Below are 21997 nucleotides of genomic sequence, written 5' to 3' on the forward strand. Positions count from 1 at the left end.
ATTTCGGCTCAATAGCCACATACAAAGAGCATGATTTTGATTTGCTTAAAACATGATCTAATCAAATCATAATCTAAGTTCCATTACTCAAAACTTACCTCGGATGTGGTCGAACGATTTAATGACTATTCGATAACTTTTTCCTTTCCCTTATCCAACTGTGGTCCTCTAAGCTCTTGAGCTAATTCAAACAAATTTAACTTATTAAAGTCTCATTATGCTAGCTTATGGCCGAATATGACAAGGAGTTTAATAGGTCATATGGCCACCCTTTAGCTCAAATACACAATGGTCATGCGCATTTTAATCACATTAAGCAATTTAACACAATTCATTTGAACATCAAAAGAGAAACTCAAGGTACTTAGCCCATATATACATTAGACATTAGAGTCACATATGTACGAAATCACGAATCGAATTCAACATATTAGCTAATATTCCCCTTAGCTGAATTTTCTAAGTCAAGATAAAAGCATCAATATGCTTGCCTCTAACCGAACACATACAACACAAATCTATTTCATGTGGCCGAATATACATGTCTAGGTTGAGGCCGATTATATGCTTAATACTTCCTACAAATATGGTTGCTTGTATTGACTACATACCATTTTGTTTCAAATTCAAAACTCGGCTAATACACATATACACACTAGTAAATAAAACATTAACATTTGCTCTTCACCTTACTACCATTTCTCATCCAAATAACGTGAATAACAACCATATTTCTCCTCTACTTTCTACCATGGCCGAATGCATCACAACACCATACCATTTCAATTTTGGTCATGGTTAAACAAAGAACTTAATGTGTCACTCAAAAATGCTAAAAAGAAGATTCAAGAGCCATCAATCCACCATCACATGCATCATTACAAAGCTTCATTTTTAGCATGTAAATGACATCAACACCAATCCACCTTAGCCGAATACCATCTCCATGACATAGCAAAGATTTGAACCATGGGCTAGCTAGAACTCAAGCTAACAACTAAAACATGCATGAATCTCATGGCACAACATCAAACATACCTTAGCCTAGTTACATGCATGGCCGAACCTCTTCAACCTTTCTTCTCCCTTTCTCCTTAAAATTTTCGGCCAAAGATGTTCAAGGATGAACACTTTTTTTTTTGTTGTTTTCTTTTCTTCAACTCATGGCAATGGGGGGGGGAACAATCACACACATTCTTTCCTTTTTTTTTTCTCATCCTACTAACACAAATACTTTATTGCCCATGCTCTTTATTTTATCATTCCTTACATAATGCATTAACCCAACATGTTTATGACATGTTTTTAGCCATAACATTTTGTCCACCCATGCTCATGGCCGGCCACTACTAATTAGAGGGGGGGAAATTTACATGCAAGTCCTCCCTTTTGATTACATGCACTATTAGATCCTTGTAGATTAGCCTATCACATTTCAAAAGTGTCACACAAGTCCTATGTACTACATTCACATGCAATTAACTAAATCGAAGCTTAAAATTTTCGCACATTCATATTCACATATTTTAGACCATAAATATCACATTCAAATAATTTGGTGACTCAGTTTAGCGGTCCCGAAACCGCTTTCTGACTAGGGTCACTATAGGGCTGTCACACCCATAATCAAATAGACTAAGGCAAGCGAGCATCACTCTCAAATCAGTCATCGCTCTATGATTGAGAGCGTTGGCCACAACATTGGCCTTACCAGGATGATACTCTATCGTGCAGTCATAATCATTGAGTAGCTCAATCCACCTACACTGCCTAAGGTTCAACTCCTTCTGAGTAAGGAGGTACTTAAGGCTATTGTGATCAGTGTAGATAATACACCTCTTACCATATAGATAGTGTCTCCAAATTTTCAACGCAAAAACCACTACAGCCAACTCGCGATCATCCATCTGATAACTCTCTTCATGTGCCTTAAGCTGACGGGACGCTTAAGCCACAACTTTACATTTTGCATCAGAACACAACCCAAACCAACTTGCGACGCATCACTATAGACCCCAAACTCCTTACTAGATTCAAGCTGTATCAGAATAGGAGCCTAAGTCAGAACAAACTTGATCTTCTCGAAGCTCGATTGCTACACATCAATCCAAACAAAAGAAAGACCCTTATGCAGAAGCTTAGTGAAAGGAGCTCCAATCAGAGAGAATCCCTTAACAAAACACCTGTAATACCCCACAAGGCCATGAAAACTGCAAATCTATGATACATTCTTGGGCTATTTCCAATCAAGCACAGCCTCAACCTTTATAGTATCAACTCAAATCCCTCAGCAGAAACCATGTGACCTAGAAAAGTCACCTCATGCAACCAAAACTCACACTTGCTCAACTTAGCGTAGAGCTGCTTCTCTCGAGGTATCTGAAGTACTATTCTAAGATGTTCATCATGCTCATCCTTAATCTTAGAGTAAACCAAAATATAATCGATGAAAACCACAACGGACTGATCCAGATATGGCTGAAAGACTCAGTTCATCAGATCCATGAATGCAGCCGGAGCATTCGTCTGACCAAAAGGCATAACTAGGAACTCGTAATGTCCATAACGAGTCCTAAATGCAGTTTTATGAACATTAACTTCATTAAATCTAAGCTGATGGTACCCAGATCAGAGATCAATTTTTGAAAACACAAAAACCCCTCAAATTGATAAAATAAATCATTGATCCTCGGAAATGGATACTTGTTTTTCACAGTCAGTTTATTCAACTGCCGATAATAGATGCACATCCTCATGGTGCCATCCTTTTTCTTTACAAACAGAATCGGTGCCCCCTATGGAGACATACTAGGGCAGATGAAACCACGATCCAAAAGCTCTTGAAGTTGAGCCTTAAACTCTGTAAGATCCTTCGGTGCCATTTGGTAGGGAGCGATGGACATCGGAGCTGTACTCGGTAGAAGCTCAATATCGAACTCAACTTCTTGATTCGGAGAAAACCTGGTAGCTCCTCAGAAAAGACATCTAAAAAATCCCTCGCTAATCTGATATCCCCGATAGAAGAGTCCCTAAAAACATAAACACTGATGTAATCCAAATACGCCTAACACCCTTTCCAAACTAGTCTCTCAGCCACAAGAGCGAAGACCACATTGGATAGATAATCTCGACGCTCACCGATACAACCATCTCCTTATCATCCTTAGTCCTCAAAATGACCCTCTTAGTCACACAATCCAAATTGACTCGATGCTCAACCAACCAATCCATACCCAAAATTAGATTGAACTCCCCAAACGGTAACTCCATCAGATTTTCCACAAACACAGCCCCTACGAGCTCAGTATAGTGATCTCACTAAAAGTGCTCTCAACAGAAATCCCCAAGTTTTCAAAAACAGAATTAGCTACATAGGAGTGCGTAGAACCTATGTCTATCAAAGTAGTATAAGGTACATAAAAAATTAAGAATGTACTGGTGATAACATATGGAATATCTCTATCCTCTCGGCATCAAGTAGCATAAACCAACACAGGCTGCCTCACATCAGTCTGACCAGCACCTCTACCCGGTGCTATCCATCCTGGGCCTATACCATTTCCACCTCTAGCCGGTCCATGGCCTTTAGGTGGCTGCTGAACTGCCCTCTGAGGTTGTACAATACCAGATCCCAAAGCTTGCATCTGATCTACCCACTGTGGACACTCTCTAATACGATGCTCCAAAGACCCACACCTTAGACAAGCCCTTAACCACCTCAAACACTCACCTAGATGGCACCTACCACAATCTCCACGCGGTTGAATCCCAGTAGGAGCAATAGAAGCCCCCACTCTAACCGACCCATCAGGTTTGGCCTTTTTCTTAGGCCTCTGAATAGAACTAGAGGGCTCTGAATCCCTCTTATTCTTGCCTCTCTCACTGTCCCTGTTCTAGCACTCCACGCGCTTAACCTCTTCGGCAATCTTTGCCTTATAAACCAGAACTGTAAACTCACACTCCCTTTGTGGAGCAATTAGAACCCTCAAACTATCTTTCAGATCGTCCTTAAAACAAATACATTTATCATACTCAGATGCCAGTATGCCTCGAGTGTAGTAGCTCAACCTCAGAAATTTGGCCTCATACTCAGCCACAGATCTATCACCTTGCATGAGATTCATAAACTCATGCCTGCGAGCATCTATATAGCTAGCCCCCATATATTTTCCCTGGAAAGTAGACTTAAAGATATCCCAGTTCAGATGATCAGGTTGAGTACCCTTCTCAACTATTAACCACCACTGATATGCCTCGTCACGAAGGAAAGAGATTGCACCCTTCAGTTTCTGCTCGGAAGTATAGTCTAAATCATTCATGATCCTCTCGGTGGCCTCCAGCCAATACTCGGCCATGGTAGGGGCGAATCCAATGACACCTCTAAATAGATCAGCACTATTAGACCGGAGTCGTTAAATTACCGGCCCACGGCCCCTAGATCCAAAATGGGGTCTAGCGACCCTATCCAATATCCTCAACATGGCTTGGGATAGTATGTCATTCCCAGCCAAACGGCTTTGAGACCCAGTCTCAGTAATAGACGAAACCGGTGTCTCACTTGTGTCTAAATTGGGCATACTTCCCAGAGAGGAAGACTGAGCTCGAGCTCTCCAACGGCCTCTACCACGGCCCCATATACCACGTCTGGGTTTTCCACGAGCGCTCATCATAAATTTCAAATTTTATCTACATTATAAAATTTTATGTATCAGTTCCATTTTTTTATTAGCATAAATTTTATGCATCTAGTAATGTTTTCAGAAGTTTCAGTCTCTAGCTATTTCAGTACAGCATCAGAAAGTACTAGCTACAATTATTTCAAAATATACTATCTGTAACACCCCTAACCCGTATCCGACGCTAGAATAGGGTTACGAGGCATTACCGGATAACACACCTCATTCACATACATATATACATTCATACTTAAAATCCATTCAAAACATTCACAATGTCCCTTATAAGGCTCTACGAGACCTTAAAACATGCTTAGAAGCGGTTTGGGACTAAACTGATAACATTTGCAAACTTTGGGAACTTAGAAAATTTTCTTTAATTTAAGGGTCACACACTCGTGTGAACAGGTCGTGTGCCTCACATGGCTACCATACACACCTGTGTGAAAACAGAGCATACATACTGACTTACACCACACAGCCGAGGACACGCTCGTATGCTAGACCGTGTGAAATCTAAGGGGGTTACTGACTTAGGTCACACAACCGACCACATGCCCATGTGCCAGCCCATATGCCACACACAACCAATAGACACGCCCATGTGTCAAGGCTGTGTTAAAACTACAGGGTATACTAATTTTAATTCAAAGGGTACATCAGGGGACACACGGCCGTGCAACATGACCGTGTGGACAAAAATAGGCTATTTGAAAAGCCAATTTGCCACCCTAACCACAAGCGTACATAGCAACCAAATAGCACCATTTCAATACATCTTTAAGTGACCAAAAACCTACCAAATCATGCTCATATCATGCCATCTATTCATAACCATTCAACCTCTCAATTCCATATTCAAAACATACCAAAACAATATATCATAATCATCACTCTTTATCTCATTTCCAAATACATTAATTCATCAACCTATCATCCATTTCAAGTCACTTAATATACCATATGATCATCTCAAAATCAAGCCACAATATGCCAATCAAAGAACAACAATTCCAAACAATCCAACACTTAGAACATATTATACATCTCATATATCATTTATCAAGCATATAATTCAAGCCAACTTAAATGGTCATATACTAACATTTACAAGCCAAATCACATGGCTAAAATCACAACTCAAAATATGCCAAAATGACACCAGCCTATACATGCCATATACCATATATTCGAAGCTTCTAAAAAAAATACCAACGAGCAAAATATAGTTCGATGATGTTTCCCGATGATCTCAGAGTCTGAGTTAGCTTCGATGATCTATAAAAACATGAAAAGAACACACAAAGGAAGCTTGAAGAGCTTAGTAAGACATATACAAATAATCATAACACATGACTTAAACCAATTCATCCATAGAAAGATAATACAAATCACAATTTCACTTGTTCATAATTCACTTACATATAATAACATTTCATTCTCTTATAATTCATGTGTCATCCTTTATAACATACTCACCTTTCGTTCTTGAATGACATGTACATTTTATACGTACCTGAATCCAATACTCATTTACATATTAATTCCTTTCTCGATAATGCCTGTTGAACCGTTTGGAATCGATAAGGATACTCGGATAACTCGTAAAACTGGTACATTACCATATCCCAGATATGGTCTTACATGTTATCAAATATATATGACACTGTCCCAGACAGGGTCTTATACGAAATTATATACGATGCCAATGTCCCAGACATGGTCTTACACTATATCACATCTTGGAATCCTATGTCATGACATATGTGTCATATTCTATTCCTATGGTTAGCACGAAACTTTCAGACATTGTAACACTGTCGATGCTTTCTCAATTTCACATTTTCATCTTCCATGGCCATTCATTACATTTCAATATCATATAAGCATGAATAAATCAATTCAAATACATTTATTTGCATATGAACTTACCTCTAGTCGGAATAATGGACGGGTCAACTATTCGATAACTTTTGTTTTCCCCGATCTAAATCCGAATTCTTTTGTTCTTATTCTATATACATTCAAAATTAACCCTTTTATTCATCAACACATTCAAGTTCATCCTCAAACACATATTTGGGCATTTTGAACTTAAGCCCCTAAAATTTCACATTTATTCAATTTAGTCCTTATTTCATAAATACAAAAAATTCACAAATTTTGACAAAACTCATGCTTAGCCGAATTCTCTATAGGTCCCTAACAGCCTATTTTTTTATTTATTTCATAATTTAACCCCTCAATTTACACTTTTCACAATTTAATCCTATTTAAGCATTTTCACTAAAAATCACTTTACAAAACATAAATATCTATCAACAATTATTCATTTTTCATCATTAAACATTCAAAAGCTCAATAACTCATCAATGGAAACTTTCAAAATAACTAAAAAATTTAGAAATTAAGGTACGGGCTAGCTAGTACATGAAGCAATGATCACAAAAACATATAAATCATCAAAAACGGATCAAAATACATACCTTAATCAAAGATCAAAAAGGTCAAACCCTAAAATGCATAAAAGCTTTCTTTTTCTTCTTTGTATTTTCAACTAAATGATGATATTAATGGCCATCATATTGTTTGTTTTAATTAATATTAACCTATTAATCAATTTACTATTTTAACCTTTAATTAAAACATTAAAATTCACATAATTTAAGGCCATTTATGTTCATTCTGACTATCAATAGTCTATTTACAACATAAGGACCTCCCATTTAATAAATCATAGAAATTTGGCACTTTTAGCTTATAGCATGCTACTTTTGCATTTTACGCGATTAAGTCATTTTTCTCAAATTGAGCTATTAAACGATAAAATTATCTCTTGAAATTTTCACACATATATAATCACATGCTGTGAAGACATAAAATAATATTAAAATAATTTTACAACCTCGAATTTTTAGTTTCGAAATCACTATTCTGATTTAGCTAAAACCAGGCTGTTACACTATCTAAGCTTCAGAAATATTTACAAGATTAACGCCAAAGACTCGGTGTACCACATACCTTCTCAAATTATTCAAATTGTTTGAAAACCAACTCTTTTGGAACCCAAAATTCACAATTTAAGTTTTACAACCTAGCTTTGATACCACTAAATGTAACAACCCAAACCTAGCCTAGACATTATGGTCGAATCCGGAGGCGTCACAAGGTAAGGTTTTGAAAATAGAGTCGTCTCATCAAATCATTCATGTTTTGTAATTCATATTCATTTATGTTAATTTTCGAAAGTGTTACTTAATCTATTATTTTCCAAAATGTAATTTACAGCGGAAGTTTATAAAAATTAGTTTATTTCAAAAGTCCAGTTCGTATTTTTTTTTTAAAAAACCTTTGTTTGCGTTAAAACCATGGTTTTTAAATATCCGTCGTAAATAAAATACTAAAACGAAAATTCCAAATCCCAAAATCAACCCAAATAGTCCAGAGAGTCCAATTATTACAAAATTCCGGAAATAAACTTGAATTAAAATAGAATAAAACCATAAACTTAATCCGTACAAACTCGTGGTCACCGAGAGGCTTCGTCTCACCGATTCGCCTAAGTCTGTGGATTATCTGAATAGAACAGACAAACAGATGTGAGTTTTCGTAAATGTAGTGTGTAATCCAACAGATATAGACATACAATTATACTAAAATCACATATATATCTAGATTCAGATTAGACCTAAGTCCCTTACACAAACAGATAACAGAATCAGATATGCAGAATCCTTCCCCTATCCTCCACAAAACATCTCCGACCATCCCAACACACCATATGGGGCTAAAAACTCCCACTCATCCTACACACCAAATTGTGTCATTACGACACATATCAGATAATATGCAGCCAAGCTACTAGAATATAGGTGAGGGTCGCCTTTCAGACCACTTCCTCCACATATATCAATCCCACCCCAAATACAGATACATAATACAAATAGAGTAAATAGATGCAAAAATAACATGCTTAACATGCTCGCATATAGATATAAGATAATTATATAGCAGAATAATCAGAAATGCGTAATAATGTCCTACTCAGAGCAAGCTATCAAAAAATCAAATCGTATAATTTAGGGTTTAATTAGCCCTTACCAACCCTACGGTAGGCCCACAATCTATCAGAGTGACTCGTACGACCCTAAGGAAAATTCCTGAAATTTGGGCCCACACGCCTAGATTGGCCTTGCACGTGTGGCCAACACGGCCTAGCCCAAACCCCACACGTCGTGTGGGCCTCTTGCCCAACTTGGCCTAGCCTGTGTGGCCCACACGCCACACCTACGTCGTCACACGGTTGTGTCTTATGCACGACCATGCCCTCGTCTAGCACACGGCCGCGTCTTCGCACACGGCCAACCACACGGGTGACCAGATACCCATGTTGCGTCGATAGTTAGCATTTTTGGCTTTCGCCAAAACTCATTTTTTAGCGTAAGGGGTAAACACCTATTTCTATTTTACTGTAAAAACACTCCCAAGACCACCAACACCTAAAATCAGAATATCCAACCCCTTTTAGCAACCAAAATCAAGTTAACAAAAACTAAATCGATCAACGACCAAAAAACTTACCATCACAAAAATGATCACACACTGTAAGCTAAACCGTTAGAGTCACAACCACTGCCCCAGTGCTTTCTCCGACGCCACAGAATTCATCGATTACTACTAATTGCCAACTATTCCAAAAACCATTCGTTAACAAGAACCCAACTTTACTTACCAAACCGATTAATGAAACCAAAAATCATAGTAGTAACAGTTGAACGAGCAAACAACAGTAATTCGAAGAAGAATAAACCAAAAAAAATTCGAAAGTGGAAGATAGGGGAAGAGAGAAAAAAAATGTCAGGAAGGGAGCTTTGGGTAAAAGAAAGCAAAAACTAACAAACCAGAAATCTGATAACCTCCCTAATTTTCCTCCCACTAACCCATTAACTCACAACCACCTCAAAATTTTAGTTCCACCGAAATTCTATCAGACAATTGAGCAAAAATTAATACCTTCGCTCATGCAAGGGTTAGAACACAGGACCTCTAGCACAACAACTCCCTTACCACTCGAACCAGCAGGCTCATTCTGATATTAATTAATAGACAATTTTATATAAGCCCACCCAACAAGAGTAAGGCTAGGATTAGAAAAATAACAAAATTAGCAACTATGGGACTTGAGCCTAAGACCTAATACACACCCTAGAACACTTAACTATTGAAGTAGATACACATTTGTGTCAAATATTTACAGAAGCAAAAATAAATTAATTAGGGCATTACACTGTTATTATGAAATTTGACATAAATAATGTCCAATTACATGTAATGTGATACGATATGTATGATCTATTATGTATAAGCATGTTTAATATCTATTATACGAGCATGCATGATATGTAGATTTTGGTATCTGTTATTTCTGTTATATATGGTATTCTGTTTGTATCTAGCTATGGGGTGGGTTACATATTTTGTGGAGGAAGTGTTCTGCGTGAGGCGTTAACTCGCCATTATTACTGGTAGCACTGCTGCGATTTTTCTAAAAAGTGTCGTAAGGACACTAAGTGGTGTGTAGGGCTGGGTGGGTGTTTTATACCCCACATGGTGTGTTGGGATGGTCGGAGATGGTGTGTAGCAGATGGGGGAAGGATTGTAATTTGCATATGACTCTGATTCTACATGAGACATTCATCAGTATCTATTCTGTTTTGTATTATATATGTGAATCTATTTCTGTTAAGTTACACACTGAGTTATAAAACTCACACTCTATTCGTTTGTTACTATCAGTAACCCTCGGACTTAGGTGGGTCATTGTGATAAGAGCTCGGATATGTCCATAATTCCGTAAAATTTTATTTACATAAATTTGGCTTATTTAAAATTTTTTTTGAGAGTTTTGTAATTTTTGGACTCTTTGGACATTTGGATTTAACTTTGGATTTGAACTCTTAATTTGGGTTTTGGCATAATGCTTGATAAAATGATTTTTCGGAAAATGACTATGTTTCTGCAGTTAAATGTTTTTAAGGAAACAAACTCGATTTTGCAAAATGTAATATCTTAAGAACTTCCTATGCAAATTATTCAATTTATTTAAAAATGTAAATATTAACAGTTTTCAACTATTAAGGATGAAAAACATTTTCATATAAAATGGGTTTTAATTAGCAAACATACATGAAGTTTTTCAATAAGTGAAACTCAGATTTATAGCTATTTTACGTAACATTTCAGATTCGGCCATAACGTCTAGGCCAAGTTTGGGGTATTACACAAACACACAATCAAATATGTCATTTGACACCTTCAATATCAATCTACACATATAATATAGTCAATCCTAAGCCTAACCAATATGTCATCATAGACACCTCAATATTCCGTTACAGTTCACTTCCATATTTTCATATACAAATCACAACTAACACATCAAAATCTTACATCTATATCATTTCATATCATTAGTCATCAAAGTGTCATTGTAGTTCATTCTTGATCAAAAAATTCTACCTAAGTAAAATATGCATACCTACATAGGTTATCCAAGCACAAAAACACAAGTTAAAGGTATAATTTTTACAAACCAAATACTTATGCATCATATCCAAAAGGAGTCTTATTACATGCCATATATACCAAACCAAAATCTAAGTCTACCAAAAAATCTCGGATAGTGTGATTCTTCGAGTTGATCCAATCTCTCGATCCACAAAACGTATCTATAAGAAATAATACAAATAATACAAGTAAGCTTTCATAAAGCTTAGTAAGTTCGTCGATTCAACAATAAAGGTTACCAAATCAACATAATAATAATTCAGCTAAAAGATTAATGAACATATTTCTTGTCAACGAGGTTATTATCAAAATTCCTATCAATCACAGCTCCCAATAGTTGAGTAATGCTCAAACAGTAATGCTCAAACATTAGTTCAAATCAATTTTTCACATTTCAATAACATTCGTTTTTTTTACTATCACAATGCATAATCTTTTTAACATATAATAATACAACATTTACCACTTTTATACATATAAACTATTACAAACCGCTTACTGTTTCACACATCACATTTAGATCCTCATTTGTTTTCATCCGGTGAATAAAGATGATTAAAACCCCGGTACATGTTTCCTATTGTGCCATAGTCCAATTATGGTCTTACATATGCATTGTCATAGCCCTGCCATGGTCTTACGTTTATAATGCCATAACCAAATTATGGTCTTATCATCATAATGCCATAGCCTAACTATGGTTTTACATATAAGCACTGCCATGGTCCAACCATGGTCTTATGTCCCTAGTTCCATAGCTCAGTTATGGTCTTATCATTAAAAAGTCATAGCCCAGCAATGGTCTTACATATATACACTGCCATGGTCAAACCATGATATTAAATACTTCAATTTTTTTAATTTCTTTTCCTTTTTCTATGAATTAATCATTTTTTGGAATTATATGTGTATATAGATTTTCTTTTATTTTCTATTATGCTAGAAAATTAAGTGGAAAAATAAGCAAAAAAAAATCAAGAATGTATATATCATAACTATTTTTTCGTATTATGCTATTCGTATTATTTTCATGTCCAATCAATTATTTTTTGTTATCTTATAATAGAAAATGAAGTGATAAAAGAATCAAAAAAAAATATTAAGAATACATGAAGAAGTTCTCGGTACTAGAGCCGATCTCAGTGTCTGTTTCTCTCAAATAGTGATCATTTATCACATGGGAAAAACTGGGAGAATCAATAAAGCAAAAATATGAGCAACCATTGCATTATCTAACTCAAATTCTCTTGAAACAATGGGATGAATCAAATGGCAATGGTATCAACAACAATAACATTGAGTTGACTCTAAGTGATTTACTAGTATCAAAGAACGATATATATATATGTGTGTGTGTGTGTGTGTGTGTGAATGAATTCGGCATTTGAGGATAAGACAACAATATAATTGGTTAATGTAAGTCACCATATGAAAGAATGTGATTAAAGGTATTAGTATAATCTATGTAAATAGTGAAATATGTGCAAGAAGTCTTGTGTATACATACATACATATTCGGCCAAGGGGTTTTGTAACTAATGTACTGGTGTATATTTGGTCAAGTGAATTACAATTAGAATACAAGTTTTGTGATACTCAATGTTCAATTTTAATGACAAGCCTTAATAGTATGAATTGCTTAAAACTTACTAAGCCTCAAAAGCTTACTCTGTTTCTTATCTCTCTGTTTTATAGATTGTTGACTTTGGCCACCGACTCAGGGATCGTCAGCAGTTCATCGTACTATCGAACTTGTTGGTACAGTTATTTTGGTCTCTATATGGCATATATAGGTTGGACTGTTGAATAAAAAAATATGTTTTGTAATTGTAAATATCTTAGCTGTATGAAAATGGAATTTATGACTTATAAATCTATATGTATTCACTTTGATTTATGCTTGTGTTGGTAGATTATGTGATTGAAATTAAATGTTTAGCTTGGTAATACCTCATAGCCTAAATCGGCGATCGGATATGGGCTAGGGGTGTTACATGCAAGCTAAAAAAAAGCAATGTGAGCTGAATAGTGATTCAAATTATCAGATCATAGCTAATGATTGTTTAATGTTCCAAAACAGAATCTGTGTACCAAAGAATTCTGAGCCCATTCAGAAAATTGTGCACGAAGCACACAGTGGTTGTTTATCTGTTCACCCGAAAAGTACTAAATTGTACAATGATCTGAAACAATTGTATTGGTGGTCGGGCATGAAACAAGATATTTCAAAATTTGTATCAAGGTGTTTGATTTGTCAGCAAGTGAAAGCCGAGCATCAAGTGCCTTCGGGATTACTACAACCTGTGATGATACCAGAGTTGTGACAACCCGAATTAGGGCCTAATCGGAATAGTGGTTTCGTGACCACAAATCCGAGATAGAAATAATTGTTTTATAATTATTTTGGGGTTTATGATATGATTGCATGATTGTGTGAAAATTTCGTGATGAAATTCTATGCCTAAAGTGCTTAAATTGAAAGTAGGGACTAAATCGAATAAGTTGCAAAATTTGCATCCCGTAAGTTTTAGTATGAAATTGTTTTGGAATATTAATTAGGAGGTCTTAAATAGCAATTTGACCAATTTTAAGTTCATGGACAAAATTTGGACATGGAAGGAATTTTGAAAGTTTAGTAAGGAGGGCATTTTGGTCATTTGGATATTAATTGAAATAAAATGGGAAAAATAACACAAAATTGGTCATCATCCTCCTTAGTTGCTGCCAATTCTCCTCTCTCCATAGCTAGGGTTTCTTCAATTTTCAAGCTCCATAGTAAGTGATTCCAAGCCCGCTTTTAATGTTCTTTACGCTTTTGGAATCCTAAGCTCGATTAAGCTTATGCTAGTAATAATTTAACCTAGGGTTCATATTTGGAAAAATACCCATAGGTGAAATTTGTGTATTTTGATGTTTTATGATAGAATATGAGGTTTTAAATTATGTTAAATAACTTGTGCTACTCGGTTTTAAGTGAAAACGAGTAAAAGCAAGATAATCAGTAAAAATACCTATTGTTCATAACTATATGATAGAGTGAGAATTTGATGTGGTTGTAGAAGAGAAAATGTTCAGCATATCATAAAACATAAGAATAAGGGCTGAAATTAATTCCCGAGCCTAGGGGCAAAATGTAATTTTGTAAAGTTAGGGGCAAAATGTAATTTTTCCATGATGTGATTTTTGGATTGAAATAAATAGTATGAGTATTAAATGAGCTAAATGTGTTATTATAGATCAAGAAAGACGCGAATTGATCTCGAACGGGGAAGGAAAAAGTTTTGATTAAATTGCAAAATTTTCACATTTTGCACCAAGGTAAGTTTGTATGTAAATATTACAATAATTTCATGTACATTCTTATATTTCAGCCTATTATATGTATATACTAGCTGATGTTGAAGTATAAATCGACTATTGGAAGAATGGAAATAAATAAGAGAGAGAGATCCGGTTGAACATTGGAAAAATCGAATAAAATAGATGGAGCGTAGCTAGGTCACATGTATGATGCCGAGTGCACATCATGTGTACAAGAAAGCTACGAGACACCCTGTAGTAGCTAGGTCACATGTGTGATACGAGATGTATCCCATGTAGACAAGAGAGCTACGTGAAAGATAAATGTAGCTAGGTCGCATGCGTGATTCCAAGTGAAGGACACCATGTAGACAAGAGAGCTACGTGAAAGATAAATGTAGCTGGGTCGCATGCGTGATTCCAAGTGACGGACACCATGTAGACAAGAGAGCTACGAGACAAATCGGCTAGGTCGCATGAGTGGTACTAAGTGTTCACCATGTGTACAAGAGAGCCGAACTAAACGAAGTATGATGGTGGGGCTGTGTGCTGAAACCATTAAATATCGAGGATTGATCCGAATTGTTCAACGGGATGGTTTTGTGGTGACATTGTGGTTTGGACCTATACTTATGGTGAATGAAATATGGTGAAAATGATTTGTGGTATATACAAATATAAGATAAAATGAGGTTAGCATAAAGAATTTGTGAAAGAGTGAAATTAGCATTAAAACTGTTTTTAGATGGTAGCAGTGACGTGATTTTGAAAAATCACCAAAATAGGAGGAATATAATTAGAGGTTGAATGAGATGTGAAATTAAATTTTAATGAGTCTACTTTCATATAAAAGAAACAGAGCAAGCAAAGGAATTCTATATTTTGAGATATTTACAATTGTATGTGACTTGCTCAGGATGAATAAGTGATCCCCTGTTCCAACTTTGAAAAATCATTAAAAATTGTACAAAGCAAATTAAGAAATATAGTTTACATGCCTAAATTCCTTATTGAGACTATTTTTAAATGCAACAGACTTCAGGGTTGTTTGAATTGTGTACTGAGAGAAATTTAATTTGTAGTGAACAGAGGTCAGATCAGTCGAGCTGTGTAACAGGGGAAACTTTAACTAATAAACTGTACTAATCGGCTGAACCAAAAATTATAGAAAAAAATTACCAAAAAGCTTTATGAGTCTAGATTCAGGGAAATTTTACGGATTTGAATTTAGAGTTTGGTAACTCGAGTTATGATTTATTTAGTGAATATGACGCAGCAGAGACAGCTTAATCAAAGTGGAATGAATAGTGAAGTTAAAGTAGATGTACTTGAATTGTTGTGTAAACATGTTAGATTTTTTTTAATTAGTATTTACATACTTACTTACTAAGCTATAAGTTTACTTTGTTTCTCTCTTTGTCTTATAGTGTTCTCCGGCTTGCTCGGGAGTTAAGGATCGTGAAGATCTATCCGCACTATCCTACTTTAGGGTATTTGAACTAAACGTTTTGAATTATGGCATGTATAGTAGGCTTAGTTATTTTGTTACGTGTCATATTTGTCTAGGTTTAAAATATTAGTTACAGATGCTCGACCAGCTAATTTGTACAAACCATTAAAGTTGGCTAATATTGTTCAAGACATATTTATATTTCGATTATGTTTAATGGTAGGTATTATGTTCGTAATACCTTGTATCTGCTCCTACGACAGTAACGGGTAAGGGTGTTACATTTAGTGGTATCGAGCTATGGTTTAGTCGGTTCTCGGACTAATAAAGTGTGTGTAAAAGTCTAGCTATACATGCCATAAAAATATTGTGATAGTGTGGTGACTCGATTATTCTAAATTGTGTTTTGTTTTAATATAGTAATGGATCCCAAGGAACTGCTACCGATGATGATCTTTAGTAATGCGCCGGCCCCGCACAAGGGACCGCTACTGTGGGAAAGTAGACTGAGACATTGAGACAAGGAGATGAGGCTCGGATGCCTTTCTCCAAATGATGAACAATTGGTATATGAATTTATTCGAGCAAATCCAAATGCTCAACCTCCTCCACCCCTCCTATACCTCGGACGATTCCTCAGAGCTGCTCAAGGTATAGATTTGGTATGAATGAACAAGCCTCCGGTTGATAAGATTCAAAACAAGGGGCTGAAGAGTTTAGAGCAAAGATCGATGATGATCCCGAGAAAGCGGAATTCGGCTTGAAAATTCTACCCGTGTATTTGATGAGCTCTCATGTACACCCGAGGAATGCTTAAAGTGTGTCAGATCACTTTTGAGAGATTTGCTTACCACTGGTGGAAGACTTTGGTTGCAGTGGTGCCAAAAGAAAAGTTACTTGGGATTTCTTCCAGAAGAATTTAGAAAGAAATACATAAGTCAGCGATTCATTGATCAAAAACGGAAGGAGTTCCTTGAATTGAAGCAGGGAAAATGTCTCAGAGCGAGTATGAACGCGAATTTGTAAGACTCAAGCAAGTATGCCTGAGAATGTGTGTCCACCGAGGCCATTATGTGTAGAAGATTTGAAGATGGGCTGAATGAGGACATTAAAGTGCTTGTAGGAATTTTGGAGTTGAAAGAATTTGTAGTATTGGTTGATCGAGCTCTTAAAGTCAAGAATTGAACAAAGAAAGAAGAAAAGCGCTATTGAGGCCCGAGATGTCGAAAAAGACAGATAAGCAAGCCATTTCAATCTCAACCAAAGAGGTCCAAAGAGACAAACCCTCGAATGACAGTTTCAATTGGGGATTCACACAGAGATCGTGGTAGAGCATATTTGGGGTCTAAAGCTCAAGCTACTTGTGGCAAGTGTGGGTAATGTGCACCTAGAAAGCCCGAGTGTCGCAATGTGGGTGCAACATTATGGTGAGTGTTGGGGACCGAGCGAGCTTGTTTCAGTCGGTTCTCATGAGCATTTTATTAGAGATTGTCCGGAGAAAGTTAAAGAAGAAAGATTTGAGTGCTAGATGAATACCACCGCTAGTAGAGGTAGACCACCGAGAAATACTGGAGGTGGGACTAGTAGTAAAACCGTGATGAAAGATTTAACGGCAAGATCGAAGCTAGAGCACTGCTAGAGCTTATGCTATACGTGTCGAGAAGATGCATCATCTCTCGATGTTATTCTTGGTACATTTTCTCTATGATACTATTGTTATTGCATTGATTGATCCCGGTCCACTCATTCCTATATTTGCATGAATTTAGTATCCAATAAAAAGTTGCTGTTGAATTTATCGAGTTTACAATTAAAGTGTCGAACCCTTAGGCCAATATGTGCTAGTTGACAAGGTTTGCAAGAATTGCCCATTAATGATTCAAGGTCACTGTTTTCGCCAACTTGATGTTGTTACCATTTGGTGAGTTTGACGTTATCTTGGGAATGGACCGTTAACATTGTATGATGCTAAGGTAGATTGTAAACAAAAGACACTAGAATTGAAATGTGAAAATGGAGAAATTTCGTGGGTTGAAACAGATGAATCAAATAAATTGCCTATGGTGATTTCGCACATGTCTCGCACGTAAATACATGAGAAAAGGGTGTGAAGCTTATCCGCTTATGTAATGAATATTGAGTTGCCCTAACTGAAATTTGAATCATCTTCGATAGTCTGTGAGTTTCAGATGTATTTCGGAGGAATTGCCCAGGTTGCCTCCGAATAGAGATAGATTTTGCTATTGATTTGTTGCCAGCATCGCACCGATCTCGATTGCTCCATATAGAATGGCTCATTCAATTAAAAGAATTGAAGGCTCGGGCCAGGAGTTAATGACAAGGGATTTGTGAGACCGAAGTTTCTCTCCCTGGGTGCTCTTGTATTATTCAGAAGAAGAAGGATGGTTCAATGAGACTTTGCATTGATTACCGTCGACTTAATAAGGTGACTATAAAGAACAAGTACCCATTGCCGAGGATTGATGATTTATTCGATCGTTAAAGGGGGCCACAAGTGTTTTCAAAGATTGATTTGAGGTCCGGTTACTACCATTTGAGAGTTAAGGAGTCGATGTGCTGAAAGCGCCTTTAGGACAAGGTATGGACATTATGAGTTTCTTGTGATGCCTTTCGCTTAACAAATGCTCCACTATATTTATGGACTTAATGAATCGGATCTTCCGCCATATTTGGATAAGTTTGTAGTAGTGTTTATAGATGACATTTTAATTTATTCTCGAGATGAGTCTCGAACATGCCAACACTTGAGAACTATATTGCAAATCTTGAGAGAAAAGAAACTGCTTGCCAAGTTTAGTAAAAGTGAGTTCGCTTCGTGAAGTCGGATTTTGGGGCATATAGTCTCGGTGATGGTATTCGGTGGATCCAAGTAAGATTTCGCGATCGTCGATTGAAACCGCCAAGAATGTATCCGAGGTTAGAAGCTTTTTAGGCTTAGCCGGGTATTATAGACGTTTTGTTGAAGGATTTTCGATGATTGCTCTCCTATGACTAAGTTGTTGCAAAAGAATGTTAAATTTGAATGGACTGATAAATGTCAACAAAGTTTTGAAAAATTGAAAGCACGATTGATCAAGCACCAATTTTAGTACGCCCGAGTCAGAAAGGAGTTCGTAATTTATAGTGATGCATCATTGATGTGCCTTGGATGTGTGTTGATGCAAGAGGGTAAAGTGGTAGCTTATGCTTCGAGACGCTTAAAACCGCATGAGAAGAACTATCCTACACATGATTTGGAACGGTCATTGTTGTTTTTGCCTTGAAGATTTGGCGACATTATTTGTACGGTGAAAATGCCGAATTTTACCGATCACAAAAGTTTGAAGTACTTGATGAATCAAAAGGATCTCGAATCTGCGATGAATAAGATGGCTTGAATTATTAAAGGATTATGATCTAGTGATTGATTATCATCCAGAAAAGCAAATGTAGTTCTTGACGCCTTGAGCGTAAAATTTCTTTTTACTTTGAGAGCCATGAACACGGGTTAGCATTGTCGATGATGGGTCAATCTTAGCGTAAATGAGAGCTAAACCGTTATTTCTCCGATTAATTTGTGATGCTCAAAAGAATGATAGTGAGTTGTGGATCAAGAGAACTCAATGCGAATCAAAGTTACGACTCGATTTTCGAGTTGGACCAGATGATTGTTTGATGTTTCGAGACAGGATATGTGTGCCGAAAAACGATAAATTGATTTAGAAAATATTACATGAGGCGCACAATGGTCATTTATCGCTCATCCTGGTAGCACAAAATGTATAATGATTTAAAGAAGTCAGTATTGGTGGCCAAGTATGAAAAGGACATTTCAATTTGTAACCAAGTGTTTGATCATCAACAAGTAAAAGTGAACATCAAGTGCCTTCGAGATTACTTCAACCAAGAATGGTGCCGAGTGGAAATGGGACAAGATTACCATGGATTTTGTAACCGGTTTGCCTTTAACTCCTAAAAAGAAGGATGTTGTTTGGGTAGTGGTTGATAGATTAACAAAGTCAGCCCACTTTATACCAAGACGCACTCGATTACTCACTTGATAAATTAGCCGAATTATATGTTGCTGAAATTGTGAAGTTGCACGAGTACCTATGTCTATAATATCGATAGAGATCCAAGATTTACCTCGAGATTTTGGAAAAGTTACAAGAAGCTTTGGGTACAAAATTGAACTTTAGTACCGCATTTCATCCACAAACAGATGGTCAAACAGAAAGAGTAATCCGTGTACTCAAGATATGCTTAGATGTCGTGGTTTTAGAATTTGGAGGTAGTTGGGAGAAATATCTATCTTTGATTGAGTTTGCCTACAATAACAGCTTATCAATCAAGTATACAAATGGCACCGCATTGAAGCCTTGTATGGTCGTAAGTGTCGGACTCCTTTATATTGGACCGAGCTTAGTGAGAAACAGATTCATGGAGTTGATATAGTTAAAGAAACCGAAGAGAAAATAAAAGTAATTGGGATTGCTTGAAAGTCGCTTCAGATCGACAAAAGTCATATGCGATTTAAAAGAAAAGAGATTGAATTTCGTGGGTGATAAAGTGTTCTTGAAGGTGTCACCATGGAAAAAGATTCGAGATTTAGTCGAAAAGGCAAGTTGAGTCCGCTTTATTGGGCCGCATGAGATTCTCGAGAGAATTGGACCAATGGCATATCGGTTGGCCTTACCTAGCAGAGTTAGAAAGAATTCATAACGTGTTTCATGTATCAATGTTGCGACGTTATCGTTCGATCCTTCACATGTGATTTCTCCAATGAAATTGAGATTCGATCGGATATGACCTATGAGGAGGAACCAATAAAGATTTTGTCTCGAGAGGTTAAACAGCTTAAGAAATAAAAGTATAGCTTTAGTGAAAGTATTGTGGCACGCACATGGGATAGAAGAGGCTACGTGGGAACCTGAAGAAGCTATGAGGAAACAGACCCAAACCTCTTTATTGGTAAGATTTTCGAGGACGAAAATCTCAAAAGGGGGAGAATTGTGACAACCCGAATTAGGGCCTAATCGGAATAGTGGTTTCGTGACCACAAATCCGAGATAGAAATAATTGTTTTATAATTATTTTGGGGTTTATGATATGATTGCATGATTGTGTGAAAATTTCGTGATGAAATTCTATGCCTAAAGTGCTTAAATTGAAAGTAGGGACTAAATCGAATAAGTTGCAAAATTTGCATCCCGTAAGTTTTAGTATGAAATTGTTTTGGAATATTAATTAGGAGGTCTTAAATAGCAATTTGACCAATTTTAAGTTCATGGACAAAATTTGGACATGGAAGGAATTTTGAAAGTTTAGTAAGGAGGGCATTTTGGTCATTTGGATATTAAATGAAATAAAATGGGAAAAATAACACAAAATTGGTCATCATCCTCCTTAGTTGCTGCCGAATTCTCCTCTCTCCATAGCTAGGGTTTCTTCAATTTTCAAGCTCCATAGTAAGTGATTCCAAGCCCGCTTTTAATGTTCTTTACGTTTTTGGAATCCTAAGCTCGATTAAGCTTATGCTAGTAATAATTTAACCTAGGGTTCATATTTGGAAAAATACCCATAGGTGAAATTTGTGTATTTTGATGTTTTATGATAGAATATGAGGTTTTAAATTATGTTAAATAACTTGTGCTACTCGGTTTTAAGTGAAAACGAGTAAAACCAAGATAATCCAGAAAATACCTATTGTTCATAACTATATGATAGAGTGAGAATTTGATGTGGTTGTAGAAGAGAAAATGTTCAGCATATCATAAAACATAAGAATAAGGGCTGAAATTAATTCCGAGCCTAGGGGCAAAAATGTAATTTTGTAAAAGTTAGGGGCAAAATGTAATTTTTCCATGATGTGATTTTTGGATTGAAATAAATAGTATGAGTATTAAATGAGCTAAATGTGTTATTATAGATCAAGAAAGACGCGAATTGATCTCGAGCGGGAAGGAAAAAGTTTTGATTAAATTGCAAAATTTTCACATTTTGC

At 36.3% G+C, this 21997-nt stretch overlaps 1 protein-coding gene across 1 annotated transcript; it reads right to left on the reverse strand.

The window, feature by feature from the left end:
* Positions 1-3473: 3473 nt before the first annotated feature.
* Positions 3474-4355, reverse strand: LOC108487937 (uncharacterized). Its single transcript, XM_017792271.1, has 2 exons — positions 3915-4355; positions 3474-3833 (listed from the first exon to the last, which is right to left on the reverse strand). Exons 1-2 carry the CDS (start codon positions 4353-4355, stop codon positions 3474-3476), a joined length of 801 nt encoding a protein of 266 aa, XP_017647760.1.
* Positions 4356-21997: the final 17642 nt, after the last annotated feature.

Source organism: Gossypium arboreum, chromosome 10 (assembly GCF_025698485.1).
Source record: "Gossypium arboreum isolate Shixiya-1 chromosome 10, ASM2569848v2, whole genome shotgun sequence".
In the NCBI taxonomy this organism is placed as follows: domain Eukaryota; kingdom Viridiplantae; phylum Streptophyta; class Magnoliopsida; order Malvales; family Malvaceae; genus Gossypium; species Gossypium arboreum.